Source organism: Hippoglossus hippoglossus, chromosome 12 (assembly GCF_009819705.1).
Source record: "Hippoglossus hippoglossus isolate fHipHip1 chromosome 12, fHipHip1.pri, whole genome shotgun sequence".
Taxonomy (NCBI): Eukaryota; Metazoa; Chordata; class Actinopteri; order Pleuronectiformes; family Pleuronectidae; genus Hippoglossus; species Hippoglossus hippoglossus.
The window spans coordinates 9743180-9757612 of record NC_047162.1 but is presented as its reverse complement, the minus strand read 5'-3'; the positions used below and the strand labels follow the sequence as shown (position 1 = coordinate 9757612).

The following is a 14433-nucleotide window of genomic DNA, read 5'->3' as shown; positions in this document are numbered from 1 at the left end:
CACCAATGCATAATGATGTTTTCTACTCTTCGAGCCCATTGTTTCAGGTTAGTCACGAGTCAAGCTCTGCTGAATCAGATGGACGCCATAACAAGACTTGGAGACAGATTTCTCGACATTATTATAACATTTGAATAACAGGATTTCACAGGAAAAGTCAGATGACACATTCAGTTTGAAACAACTACAAGGAGAAATTCCCTCAAAATAATAGGTGAGGTCCTTATACTTCTTTTTATATGGAACTCATTTTGGAAATTATTTTAGAAGGATCACATTGATTCACCAACTGCTGTTAGTTTCTTTACAGATGAAGCTACACAAACCTAAAATAATCTTCGAGTATACAGCGCATATACAGCTGCATAAAGCAGATAATATAAATCAATTCAGAATGAAGTACACAGGAAAAAAAAGAAGGCAGTAGATGACATTTTTTATTTAAAAAGATATCCAGAGATTATGTACATAATATTCTGCTTTCACTACGGAAATATTATATAAATGTACTCGAGTAAAGTGCAGTGGCACAGGATGATTGCATGAAGATGTATCTGTATTTGGTAGTATATTTTATATTCTATAACTATATTGATGTATATAGGTATAGGTATAAACTCATAATAGTATACAATATACAATATGATAAGAATATAAAATGGTATGCAGGTATATAAATGTTGAATTTTTCACAGTAAGTGAAATGTGGAATAATACAATATAATATAATAGGTAGTTGTGCGGATAATGTTCAAGAGGACACCAATGTGCAAAAAAAAATGTTATCCTGCTTCAACACATAGCATCACGATCAGTGACGCTCTCTGTTGCTAATATTTTGAAATGTCTCTTTTCAAATTGCCAGTACAAATGTAGAAGTGTCAAATCCAAACAGAGACAGGGTTCAGAGAGGGAAGTCACCAATCACATAAGACAAACCACCTGCAGCACAAACACAGTATAATTTTCAATCTTCCTATACTTCACTGCTGCTATCGATGGGTTCTGGACTGTGTAGTATTTCGACAGTGCAACAAGGATACAACAGCAACACCAGGAAACCCAGAGAGGAAGGTTTGTCATATTCACTTTATTAGGATAATTCCAGACAAATCTAATACAGTATTTGATTCAGAGACAATATAAAAATACATGACATCAGTTGAATACTATCTCAACACATATTGGACCCATTTTAAATGGTAAAAGGCTGCACATTGGCAGAAAAACAACACTGCGTCTTATACTTTATAAAATCAAATCAGACATTCAGACTTATTGTGTGGGCTTCATAGGGGGTTTCTTTTGTAAAAAATTCCAGATTTCAAACATTTGCAAAAGAGACTAGAGGAAGATTATTCTGACAGAAATGTTGGCATACAGTACACCTACACACAGACACTCACACAATTGAGCATGCACACAGAAATGTGGTACATATAACATGTATATGCACACAAACACACACGCATATATTTCAGTAACTGTGTATGGATCGCCTGAGGAGGAAGCTGTGGTCAGAGGCAATGAAGGGATTTGCAGGATTAACAACTGATTTAACTGACAGCCTTATTTTTTTTATTCATATATACCTACTTGAATGCCTGACCTTTGAAAAAAATATATATAAAGAATGGGTTTAATTTGCAGCATTTTATATCTCAAATGAAAAAATCTGTACTTGCTGCATTTTCACTTAAAGTTTGAGAGTCCAGTCAAAAAATCAACAACAACAACAGGATATTTAACTGAGATGCTACTTTATGGTGAAATAATCAAGATTCTCCTTCTCCATCACACCCACTGAGGATACCACAATGCACACAACACAATGTCAGGATGTCAGCATCGGCGGAGATACGCTGTGTTCTTGCTGTGTTGCCGCGTGGGGGGGGGGGGGGGGGGGCATAACAGGTCAAACAGGGGGTAAAAGCAACAAACCACATGTACTGTCTGTGACATGTGCTGTGACACGCACTGCCTGCTGTATAATTGGGAAAAACACCAATCAATATGAGGATTTTAAAAACTATACAAAACAAATCTTGTGCATTTGGTAAGTGCCTTGATTTAGAGATTGTCCCAGTTCTTCAAATACATAAGAGAGGGAGGCGGGTTAAGAAAAATAGGAATATCATACAACACTTACAAAACAAAAAAAAACATTATTAAAACTACATATAGACACTACATACAAGTTCAACCTCATCATATTGCACAAATACTCAAGTGGCATTTTGTACTGGCCCTCTTTGTTCGGTCTCTACACGGATACACAAAGAAAATCTGCCGTGTACGGAGAAAACGTACACACACACACACACACACACACACATGGGGGGGAGCAAGCTACAGAGCTCAGATACATACAATGAGGAGACATTTCTAAAATGTCGTTGGTCTGGAAAACACTGAAATGTTTTAAGATTAGCTTGGAAGGTGAATAAATTATTCAAACAATCAAAAAAGAGGGAGGTGAGTAACTATAATGGCATGTGAATATATATATATATATATATATGCATCAGTATATGAAATGTATATAAAGAAGATTTTTTAACATTACAATTCTGGTGCTTCTTGTATTGTAGATAGTATTTGAAAGGATGCCTGCTGAATCAAGAGGTTTGACATGTGATGGGAATATTTTCGAAGAGTGGCAGTAAAAATATAAAAATACATTTACACAGTGGAAGAAACAGTGGGTTCACGGATCAACCGTCACTCTACGACTGCAGCCCTCGTGGAATTCCCCCATCACGCAAGCTATCATGCATGTAAGCGATCACATGTAGCAAGAAAAAGCTGATATTTTCAACATCAAACTCATCTTTCTCAAATAATTTCCATATAGTTAACAATGTTCAGTATAGCTGAAAAATAAAGCAAGAATTTAAAAAGGTAGTTGTCATTGGGTTAGAGCAGTTATCTTTACTGACTTATGTATTGTTGCAAACAGAACATACTAAATGTAGTTTTATACTATTGTTGCTTGTGATTATACCATCGAGTGCTAATGAGCTGTATCCAGAGCTGGGGACGAATTTACAGTTTAAAGAAAAGCGGGGGAAACTTAAACTCAATATGCCAAATCTATTCATTGAAAAAAAAAATAATGCACAGATTTATTTTCCTAATTCATAAGAAATGCTAAATAATCAATCATAGAATATCACAGCCCTTTCGTTTGTACCTATACTTTTCAAGGAGTCGAGGTGGCGACTCTTCAGCCTGTGTCAACGTGTGCTTGTTCGAAAAGCTCCGCGTGGTGATCAATAACGTCCATTAGAGGTCTAAAAATTATTTTTCCCTTCCGCGGACTCGTCTCCGATCGCGAGACAGAGCAGAGCATTAGCGGCAATTAGTGGCACAGTGACATTGAACCTGAGCGAGGAGCCTGGACCGTTTTATACCACATTTAATGTCAAAGTCTTGCTTTTTAAATAAGCAGAAGAGTGATGCTTTATGCAGCATAAACAGCTGCACCTTAGAGGGCAGTTCAGGCTGGCGATTAAATTGGCCAGAAAACACTTAAACGCAACACCTAAAGCATCTATTTTTGTATGTGTGTGTTATCACAGGCTTGAGTTTTTTTTACGGTTGCAACAAATCATCAGGAAGTGGTGATGGACTAATCCTGACGAGACCGGACAATGTGCAGAGGAAAAGTACAGGAATTCAACCTCCAGACAGACTATTTTAGGGAAACTCCACCCAGTGGGTGCAGCTGCATGAGTCCACATATAAACCTGAAAACTGATGTGCTAACTCCTCCTTATGGGCACATTACTCAGCTCTGAATACAGCCATACATCTCCATACTGCACATTACATGAGTGATTATTTCAAAGCTCCTTTTCCTAATGGTTTTATCGCTACCTTTTGGCCATAAACAAGATTTTAGATTGGTTTTGTTGGGTGATTAGAGAATCAAGAATGTTCCTCCAGCTTCCAAAAAAAGCTATGGGGTTACTATTTCTATATGGACGACCCGAGACCGCTTATTGCATAGCATGAAAATGGCACCATAACTTTTTGTTTTTGAGCTACAAATGACCCAGCGGGTCTGCTATAAAGTTAAACAGAACAAAAACAACATGAAAAAGGCAGAAAGTAAGATTCAATTCACCAGAGAAATCCAGTGGTAAGTTTAAACTTAGCCCCGGACTTCTTAGCAATAGGAGGTAGCTGGTAACTCTTGACCTCAAACTCCAATTAGGACAAATACCCCTAAAAGTGAGCATTTAATTGGCCGAGAGATCCGAACACGTCGAGCTTCTCAGTCCCCCGAGGTGTTGTTGATAACTTTTTGGACTGACCTAACTAAAGCCCTTTGTATTTTTTTGGTGGCTTAGATCTGGATGCAAAACAGCTTTTCATCTGTTTTTCAAAGTCGATTCTTTTGACTGGTTTGTCTCCTGTCTGACTATTATTGTGCTGCCGTCACACAAGCACAATTCACTGAAAGGAATGCGGTGAATTTCCTGTTAGCTCTTGGGGGATGTGGTTTGTTTTTCCTGTTGCTGGGAGCCTTTTTTTCTCTCTCTTGCCCTCTTTAACTTCCTGTCCAGGAGCTTGACAAAGAAGCTACAGAGGTGAGCGTCAGAAGCCACAGATTAGACGTCTGTTTATCTGTCACCTCGGCCCTGTGGGTTGTGCTTTTTTTAAATTTATTTATGTGAATTTAAAGAGAGGGCAGGATAGGGGATAAATGCTTCTCAAGCATTATTGAAGACAACAAAAGCACAAAACCCATATAGGTGACTTTGAGGGGAGATGGCGGCCCTGCTGGTGGTGCAGATTAGCATAATCTCATGCCATGCTGCTGGTCGGCGTGCTTTGGGTGCTTCCGATGCTAGCGTTAGCGCTGCTGTTCTCAGAGGGGGAAGGGTTGTTCGAAACTGGTTGTCGTTTGGCTCCTGAGCAGGGGCATCCTGAAGAAAGAGGCCAAAAAAACTATGAGAACATGATAACAAGAAAAGAACTGATGAAAAGACAAGAAAAGAGATACAAAAAAAAATCTCCTTACCTGAAAGACTTGCTGCAGTTGTGCTCATGTCTAATCCAGTTGGGTATCCTGAATCAAGCGGAATCAGCAGATGTGAAATTCAGACAAATATATAACGAGATCTGCTGTATCTTCACGCACAGACACTTCGTAATTAATCGTACATTTACCTGTTTTAATTTTGATGAACCACAGTGCTCCAATAAGTAAAACTCCAATCAGGAACCCTCCGAATGCAATGCCCAGGACACCAGGTAGACCGAAATCAAAGCACGGTGGGGCTGAAACATACACATAAAAAAAAACACAATGTATGCAAGCTTCAGTGACACAACAGCAACAACCGCAACGGATTGTTACTGCTATCGACAAACTATTGTGTTGTGTATTAAAGTGACAGTATTGTTGTGTGTTGATCCAGTTGCAATTTGTCAATGTAAGACCACTGACATGTTTCAGTATATTTTCAAATACTTTCCAGAGAAATAAGATTGGAGACATTTTTCCCTAATACTAGCAAACAGATTTTAGATATGATTATTGAACTTACTCCATTGAAACCTTACAACCATTTTAATGGCGGTTCTTGAGAGTAGTGGTACTTCTGTCTCTAATGAATACAATATTTCTATGGCTCGTTTTTTTGCTGCGTTTAAAGAGATATGTCCATTTCAAATGATGGAACCATCACTGCCCACATGCTTCCATGCGTCTTTTACGTTGACATGGTTGCTAAGCAATATATCCACTAGAGGGCGGCGCACAGTTGACAGTTTACAACAGAAAACATAGAGGAGGTGGGGATAATCTCTTAAGAAAGAGGCAAAAGTGGCCACGTTGTGAATGGCAGCGGTCTGTGTTGCTTCTTTTAGACGGTGAATTATTTGCTCTATGATCATCTCGCTTTAACCATTCGGAACACTGCCCCCCCAACGTTTTTTCTGGTCATACTTACTCCGTTCCATCAGTTTCATCCATATCCATAAGCTTACAGAAGACGTGCACAAATACGGACAATACGGCCTTTATAATGACTTTTGATGAAATAATGCGGAACTGTGATGGACGGTTACCACCACAGCTTTACGCCCACACAGACAGATTTTGTTGCAAGCCGAAACCAACAGCTGCCTCCACGGTTAGTTTAAAGATTCATGGTACAGATTTTCGAATGATGTTATGTCAAGTACTATATGATGTGTACAAGCTGAAGCGTGGCCCTTTAACACTGCCTCCCTCCCATCTCCTCGTTACCATGACAGCACAAGCAAGGCCCATGTAGAAATTATAACAGTCATTACTTTTGCAGGGTGACCTCAACCCAACAGAAATAAAAAAAAGGGTAAATTTGTACTTTATCATTTCCCCTTTTCTAATTTAATGATACAAATTTCACTTTACAATCAAGTTATGCATTTGGCGATGTTCTTTGGGCTGAGCTCTGTGCTGGCTCGCCATGCACAATGTGCTTCTCTGCTAACAGACTTAATAGAAAACATAAAACTCAGAGCCAGGGGCAATAAAAAAATCACTTTCCCTCGGAGCAGCTCTGAAAGAGAAAGAGAACAGGGCACAAACACTAAAACTTGATCAAGCCTCTGACATACAACACAGTGGCACAGACAGACTGTATTAGCCCGGCAAGGCCAACCCACAATTCTGCTCCACTCATTGTGGTCCGGCGAGGCCGTGGACGGATCACCTTGAGACGCACGTCATTTCGAGAAGGCTGTACAATAGATCATTGACAGTTTTCCCCTTCACTCAGACATCACCTAAAACTGCTCAGACATCTGATTGTACAAACAAACCACTCACTGGGCACCTATTGATCGCTGCTTCCAATTTCTAAGCTGGAAAAAAAACAACATACGCACATGCCAGAAAAATACTTTTGAAAAAGTCCTTGAAAATCATTTTAAAATCATTTCTTTTAAATAATTTGGACTCAGACCTGATCTAAACTTTGCTGCATCTGTATTCTCTGTATGAGAACAGGCCGTTAAATTGTCTCTAGACTTGAATCTGAACTTAAGGAGCTTCACACAAGCAAGCAGTCCACAGTCCCCACTGGAACATAATCCATGTGTGCATGCCATGGAATGCATATTAAGAAAGAAAAAAAAGGCATGCAAAGGTCTCTCCCCTTCTCCAGGTGCCTGTAGAGATGCTCCCACAAGTATCAGCAACGTTGGTAAGAAACTAATCATCACCTTTGCATGAGTTTCTCTCACCTGCCTCCGCTGCCTCCTGCCTCCTGGTGGAAAGTGTGAGTCTAAGTACAACACTGAGCATCGCACAATACAGCTCTCCATTACTGATGTACACTAACGACAGAGGGTTTGTTTTGTAGAGACGTGCCACCACTGTGCATCATGTACATTTGAATAACTGATGCATGTAGTGCTACTGCCTCTGCTGTGTGAGCCTATAGATTACATCATTTCATGCTAATATCTGAACATTCATCATTGAGAACGGAGGTACAAAGTGTAATGGTGCACATGTCACTCATTAGAAGAATTCAATTGTTTTAATTAATTGAATTACAATAATATGCTCGCTTGATAAAACAATTGCAAATACCAACTGCATCAAACACGACTCAGAGCACTGAAACAGTGACATCTTGTGGCTGTTTGAACTAACCACATCTCCAACCGTCAACCCAGTTTGTTGTCGTGTCAGTGAGGAACATTCCTTGACCCTGAATGGGATAAAACATCACAGCAAGCGTGATCGTGCTTTTCCTCTTGAGACTTTTTTTCTCAAGGCAATCAGTTGCTGTGTTAGTTTGTACAAGTGAGCCTTTGACAGCAAAGCTGAATAAACAGGAGCAGGAAGCAGAAGCTCCAGTGCAGGTGGACAGGAGGAGACAGGCAGCAGGCCTGTGCCGTGGCTCCCTGGAGCCCCCTTTATGAAAGCTACCAAACAGGAAGGATCGCTGAATGGAGCGCTCAGTCCTGCCCGGTGAAGGCAGAACGCAGCCCCCTCGCTCTGCTGATATAACCCTTGTATCTCTGACACCGGCTAAAGAATGAAGCCACGTAAGCAGAGCTACCGGACCAGCATTTTTCATTCACAGCTAATTCCATTCCTGTGTTTCAGCCGCGCCAGAAAAACATTTCTAACTGCAGACAACAGGACACAGGAAGGTAGGGATGAGTGGTTTAGTCAGCTTCCTCACCACACACACACACACACACACACACACACACACACACAGCAACACTGACACACCAGCCTCTGTGCGTGCAGAAAGCTTAAAAATAAACAATCCCTTTATCATTTTTACAAAGAACAAACTCCAGGTGTTCTTCTGAGCAGCGTCGACTTTCTTGTGCTATTTTGCTTAGAAATGAATTTTCCTGGAGATTAATCACCCGTCTGGAGATTTCTGTCATCAGTCCAAACGCATCTTTCCCTGTTTGAGTCGACTGTGTTGAATGGTCCGACAATAGCACCAGGCCGGCTGTGTTTGGACAGCAACGCAGTCAGGCCCCACTTGGAAACACAAAGGACTTCACCTCCCTCCCCTGACGACCATTACTTCTGATTGTGGTCACAAGGTCATTCTGCAGACCTTCCTAAAGGACGAGGCTCTGGCCCGAAACCCCCCTCGCCGGCTTCACTGCATATCCTGAGTCCACTGCTATGACAACCGCCATGCACGGCGTTTGTTGTGCACCGACAGCAACAATATGCATGAAAATTTAAGCAGCGGGCAGCAATGTACTGGCTGAGCATCGGACTCGGCAATTAAGTCCTGAAGGCAAGGAAAGGAAAATTCAAAAGTTTGTCTTTTTTATTTTGAGAGTTGGGAGACTTTGTTGTTAGAGAATAAAAATATGAAATATTCATCCTCATAGGGATGATTTGCCAAAAATGTGAAAATTGAACTCAAGGTCACCATCAAGACAACATCATGTGGAGACAACATTTCACACAGTCAAACTGTATGTATTTGGTGCAGTTTCATTATTGTGAAAGCAATTAGGTTTCTGTGTTAGTGTCTGTTAGAGAAATACTAATTCCAAATAAGGGTTTAAAAAAAAGAAGATTATATTTATATAATAAGTATATAATTTATATCACTTTAAGACAGCTAAATCAATGTTATGTCAGTTTTAGTAAGTAAGATTCAATTAGAGGAAATGTTTAGTTTTAATAAAAAATATAATAGATGTAAGGAGATAAAACTGCTTTAGATTGAATGAAGACAGAACGCTGCCCCCAATGTGGATCAAAGTATCATCTGCTTCCATGAGAACAATTAAAAGAGTAAGAGAAAAAATGAACTGGTTTATATTTTGGAGTTTAAACTGAACTCACTTGGTGGTTGCAGACACGGCTTGGTAACCTCCACCTTCACTTTTCCTCCTTCTCCACATGTCTAGTGAGGTGGTAAGAACAAGATGAAAACAACTTATCAACAAATCACAATGACAGAGGTTATGCATATTTTTAATTGCTTTACTAATTCCAATGTAACCTTTTATTTAAGAATAAAAACATTTTCATCTTGATGAACTCCCACCTCACTGTAGCACAGTTTGACGGAGCACTCCAGGTCCCACGTGGTGGACATCACCTCTTCGAGCTGATCTAATGAGAAGCTGAGTCGAGTGCTGTTGGGGCAGGATTTCGAGGAGCAGGACTCCGGGATGAAGGGCAGTTCTTTTACGACAGGGAACGAACCCTTAGAGTACACGAAGCAGCTGATCACCTTGATGGTCAAGGCGATGTTCCCAAAAGTGTGACCTGAAATCTACAGGGGACAGAGACAACAACAAAAACTGTGAGAGAATGTAAATTCAAGAATCTATAGTATCTGAGTATGGAAACAACTGCCAAGGAGGCCATGTGTTCACATCTGCTCATTTGTCTGTTCATGCAAAAAGATTATGCAAAAACTACCCTATGGATTTCTACGAAATTTGATGGTCGAATGCAGTACAAGTCAGAGAGGAAAGTATTAAACTTCACTTTCTTTTACGTTTGCGAAATCTGGCTTTTTCCAATATTTTCACAAATTTCCCAGTGAATAGTTTTGTAATAAATAGACGTTAAATGATTTCTTACCTCTGCGTAGATTCTCTTGTCGCTCTGTACCTTGGTGCTGCCGTCCAGGGGAGAGCGGTAATCTGGGGAGGTGTACAGCTGCATCAGCAGAGGCATCTGGTGAGGAGCCGTAGTTGCGATTGGGTTGATTGGTTCTAGTGTTGATTCTGCAACTGACAGAGGAACCAAAACAGGAAAATAAACTATATTATACAAACCATTTTGTTCAGATACTCTTTTGTGTTAAAAGCCTAAAGGAGTTAGAGTTGCAGCACAACACACAGTGTATGTAAAATAATACAGTGCATAGCAGTAATAGTGTGATAACAGTAATGATGATGGTGAAAATTACTTTGACTATTATTACAGCAGTCATTATCCTCCTGATTCTCATCTCGCTGCAGGGATTGTGTAACATGTATTATATGCAGAGCTATGACTTCTCACCATCTGCTCTAAGACACCTTTAAAAACAAATGTATAGCTTTCACTGTCTCACCTGCCCGGGCGTCATTATTCACAAGAACCAGTAAGATTGTGGAACTCGCTGGTCTGAGCTCAGTGTAGCTGGTGAACGTGCTGACATTAAAAACCTCTAAAGCCTTCCTTTGCACATCCCTCGCATTGTCACTGTTCAGCATGAGCAAGGGCTGGATTCTGATGTTGGGCAGCAGGATGTCATTGTTGGACTGTGGAAAAAGGGAAGACGCGCTCGGATTTAGAGGCTGTGTCGCACAAGAACATCTCTCAATCATTTCCACAGGAGTGGGCAAACTTATTGTGTGTGTAAGAAGTCAGTTAACTCTGTTATCAAGTGAGCGATGTAGCACTATTGACAACAGTTTTACCACAGACAGCAGATTCTTTGTCCTCTTTATGAAACCTGTCTCACATGTGCTGTTGTGGGACAATAAATGTGATAACTCTATGAGCCATAACTACTCTGTGTGTGTGTGTGTGTGTGTGTGTGTGTGTGTGTGTGTGTGTGTGTGTGTGTGTGTGTGTGTGTGTGTGCGTGTGTTCCAGGTATTACACAGTCACATTATGGAGACTTGTCTTCCTAATGAGGATAAAGAGCAAATCCTCATCATGTAAATCATTACATTTAAGATGAAGACATGTTTTAAGGTTAGGTTTAGGCTAAAGTAAGGTTTAGGTTTAGGTTAAGGTTTAAGTTAGGTTTAGGGTAAGGTTAGGTTTAGGAAAAGATTCAGTTTAGGGTTAACACGAGGGGCAGAGTCACACAGGGATAGTAGTAGCTATGGTTAAGTTAAGTCTCCAGGAAATCAATGTAAGTCAATGTAATGTCCTCTGAAGTCATGGATATACGACTGTCTGGGTGTGTGTGTGTGTGTGTGTGTGTGGGTGTGTGTGTGTGTGTGTGTGTGTGTGTGTGTGTGTGTGTGTGTGCGTGTGCGTGTGTGCGTGCTTACACCAAACTGGGTGTACTGTGCATTGAGGACCGTCCACGTCGTTCCCTGAGGACCCCTGAGGAACACCCTGATCTTCTTTGTGTCAACACGCAGCGTTACATTGCTGCAACACAGACAACCACACATTACGTGTTTGCTAACAAAACCAAACAATAGAAACAACGCTACACGTGGTGAATTTCCAGTTTTACCTAACAATCGCATTCTCTGGGATGTTGATGATGTGAAGCTCGGCCCCATCCACTTGGTTTTTCGGGAGCTGCTGCGGCGAGCAAGACGAGAGCGAAGAAGCAAGAGGTGCGGCTTCAATCTGCAGGAAGTGCTTCTCGGCCGCGTCCTCATTTTTAAGTACACATTGATGAGACCCAGGTTTGGTTCCTGTAAACAAAAAGTAAAGTTAAATTCGAATCGTTGAGTATTTGTTGTTTGTAACAGAAAAATGACATTATGGGTACAAAAGAAGACAACAGCTCCATAAAACGGATTGCCAGCACTACTCATTCCTGCGGCAGTGGCGCAGTGATTGCAACAACTAATAAACAATTCTAGCCTGTAATTTGTATTGATTTACCAGTGGTGCTCTTGGAAACCATTTCCAGGAACACAACTGACGTTTAAATTTACGGTGTTGCACTTGTTGGTCAGTGCTGGGGAGTCACAGTTCGATCTGCAGGAGACCAAACTGCTGCGGCAGGCACATAAGCACCTTGCTGCGCTGTATATGGAAAAGAAGTCTCATGGGAGAACCCTGTGCTGCACTCAACTTTTGACCTGGTACACACTCGGGCGCAATGCCCAAACTGCAATGCTGGAAAGTGGTGGGAGATACAAGTTTCCCGCAGCACCTCTTATAACCTCATCACACCAGCAGCAACACACGCAGCAGTGTGAAATACCCAACAGAATATTTGAAGCTTATTCTGCCGGGTTGGGTTTTTCACAACAGAATATTTGAACCGAGTTTGGGAAGTCGTGGATTATGCAGCAGGAGCGGTTTGAGGAAGTTGACATGTGTTGCCAGTAGAGCCCGACTGTATCGCCCGAGATGACCCTTCCACAGACATGTCGGTATCGGTGTTTGTTTGCAAATGTAGAAACTTTTATTTTACAGAATAAATGTGCAGATATATTTCTTAACTGACCTATTTTATCTACATTTTATATTTATAATATAGGTTATGTTTAGCTGTAAAATATTAATCCTCAATTAAATGCCTTTGTAGTTTGTCTTTCTTTAAGAAAATTGTACTCTCTTGATTCTTGTTGTTCTGGGTTTGTACCCTCATGGTCGAATGCACTTATTGTAAGTCGCTTTGGATAAAAGCCTCAGCTAAATGAAATGTAATGTAATGTCATAAGGTTTAAATAGTGACATCGAAGGATTTATTGCCAATTTAAAAAATTAAAATAAAAAATCATCTGATATATCAGTTTCGGTAATGTTTGACTCCCTATTGGTTGGGCACTAAATTCTAACCAAATTGATGACACAGTGGAAATTTTCAGTTATTAGCGACTATCTCTCAAAACTTCATGGGGTTAGGATATTTGTCGCAGTATTACTTCAAGCCACCTGTAAATACCACAGGTCGAGGCTGGCTTTAAGCTCAGCAACTACATAGAAAGTGCTTCTTTAAATATGGACAAACATTTCTCAATTGCACTTAATAACATGATAGCAGTGGAATCTCAAATCACAAGGAACCACGAGGGATATGTACATACTGTATTTTCTCCCCACCTACTTTGCAAATCCTCCACTTGGCAGCGCACTAGTTGTGTAATCACTGCACACACTTTTCAAACGCCCACAACATCCTACATGAGTTCACCTAACACCCCAAAACAGGCCGAGACGCATGATGAAACAGCGATGTAAACTTCTACTGCAGTAGTTTTAATTCCCCTGCGGACTGTGGGCCCGTTATAGCACGAGCTAAAGCGAAGAGTGGCAGAACAACAAAGTGTTCAACATGCAATTTTAAACAACACAGTTAAAATAGCAAAAAGAGCAATACGGCCTTCAGGGACGTAAACCCATCACCTAAGGAAGTGGTTCCCAAACTAGTTGTCCAAAACCTACAGTACATCCGTATAATAGACATGGAGAAGGACAGGAAATCATAAAGAGATATTAAAACCAAAGAGAAAGACACGACTCCATCTTAACCCATGTCAGAGCTCTGCTTTGGCTTCAACCCCCTTTAGGGAGGCTTTGCTTGGAAATAATTGTGCTTCATGGAGCATCCTGCTGCTACTGCTGCTTGCAAAAAGCAGCCAGTAATATCTTAATGTCCAGACTTAACTCAGCCATGTACGTTCAGCATTGCTAGCATTGCCAGCATGCAATGAAGTCTTGTCTTGATATTAACCGAGTCCTCAAACTTTTACATTTCATATACAGGGACTAAAAAAGGTCTCGTCGAGGGCCACAATGTTTTCTCTATGATTTCATCAGAAATAATTTTTAAGCACAAGTAAGATAAAAAAGAAGGCTGGTGATGAATTTTATCAAGAACCCTGGAAACAAAACCGCATCCATCCCTGATTACTCTACCGCAGACTCCCCCGTCGAGTTGTGTAAGGAGGAGATTTGTGTTTTGCCGACTGTAATTACTTTGCTCTCTTCAGCATCGAAAATACGGTTCGAGACCAAACAAAGACGCAGATAGCGGATCCCAGATAAACATCACGGGTGGCAGGGCTGATAAATCTGAAACACTTCAAGGCAGACAAAGTCCTTTAGAGTGATCTGATGGAAATCTACCGTGTTGTCTGGTCTGCTTCCTCATTTCATGTATGGCATGTTAACATGCAATTAACTTCCTCCCAAAGACTGTAGATAAGTGGGCTGATCCCAAAAAGTGAAGCCAAAGTTTCTTGATGGCCCCCTGGTGGCTGGCTCCTCCATGTTCGAAAAGGGGACATGCT

The 14433-nt window shown here is 40.8% G+C and overlaps 1 protein-coding gene across 3 annotated transcripts in view; it reads right to left on the bottom strand.

Annotated features, from left to right (window-relative positions):
• Positions 1-1070: 1070 nt before the first annotated feature.
• eng (endoglin) overlaps positions 1071-14433 on the bottom strand; it is a 42678-nt gene continuing 29315 nt past the window's right edge. For all 3 annotated transcript variants that reach the window (XM_034603164.1, XM_034603163.1, XM_034603162.1), the window contains 9 exons: positions 11694-11880; positions 11503-11605; positions 10569-10758; positions 10091-10242; positions 9546-9776; positions 9341-9401; positions 5179-5289; positions 5030-5077; positions 1071-4934 (listed from right to left, as the gene is read on the bottom strand). In XM_034603164.1, coding sequence (XP_034459055.1) covers positions 4813-4934; positions 5030-5077; positions 5179-5289; positions 9341-9401; positions 9546-9776; positions 10091-10242; positions 10569-10758; positions 11503-11605; positions 11694-11880 — 1205 coding nt within the window. In that variant the 3' untranslated portion in view covers positions 1071-4812. The remainder of the gene's footprint in view (positions 4935-5029; positions 5078-5178; positions 5290-9340; positions 9402-9545; positions 9777-10090; positions 10243-10568; positions 10759-11502; positions 11606-11693; positions 11881-14433) is intronic.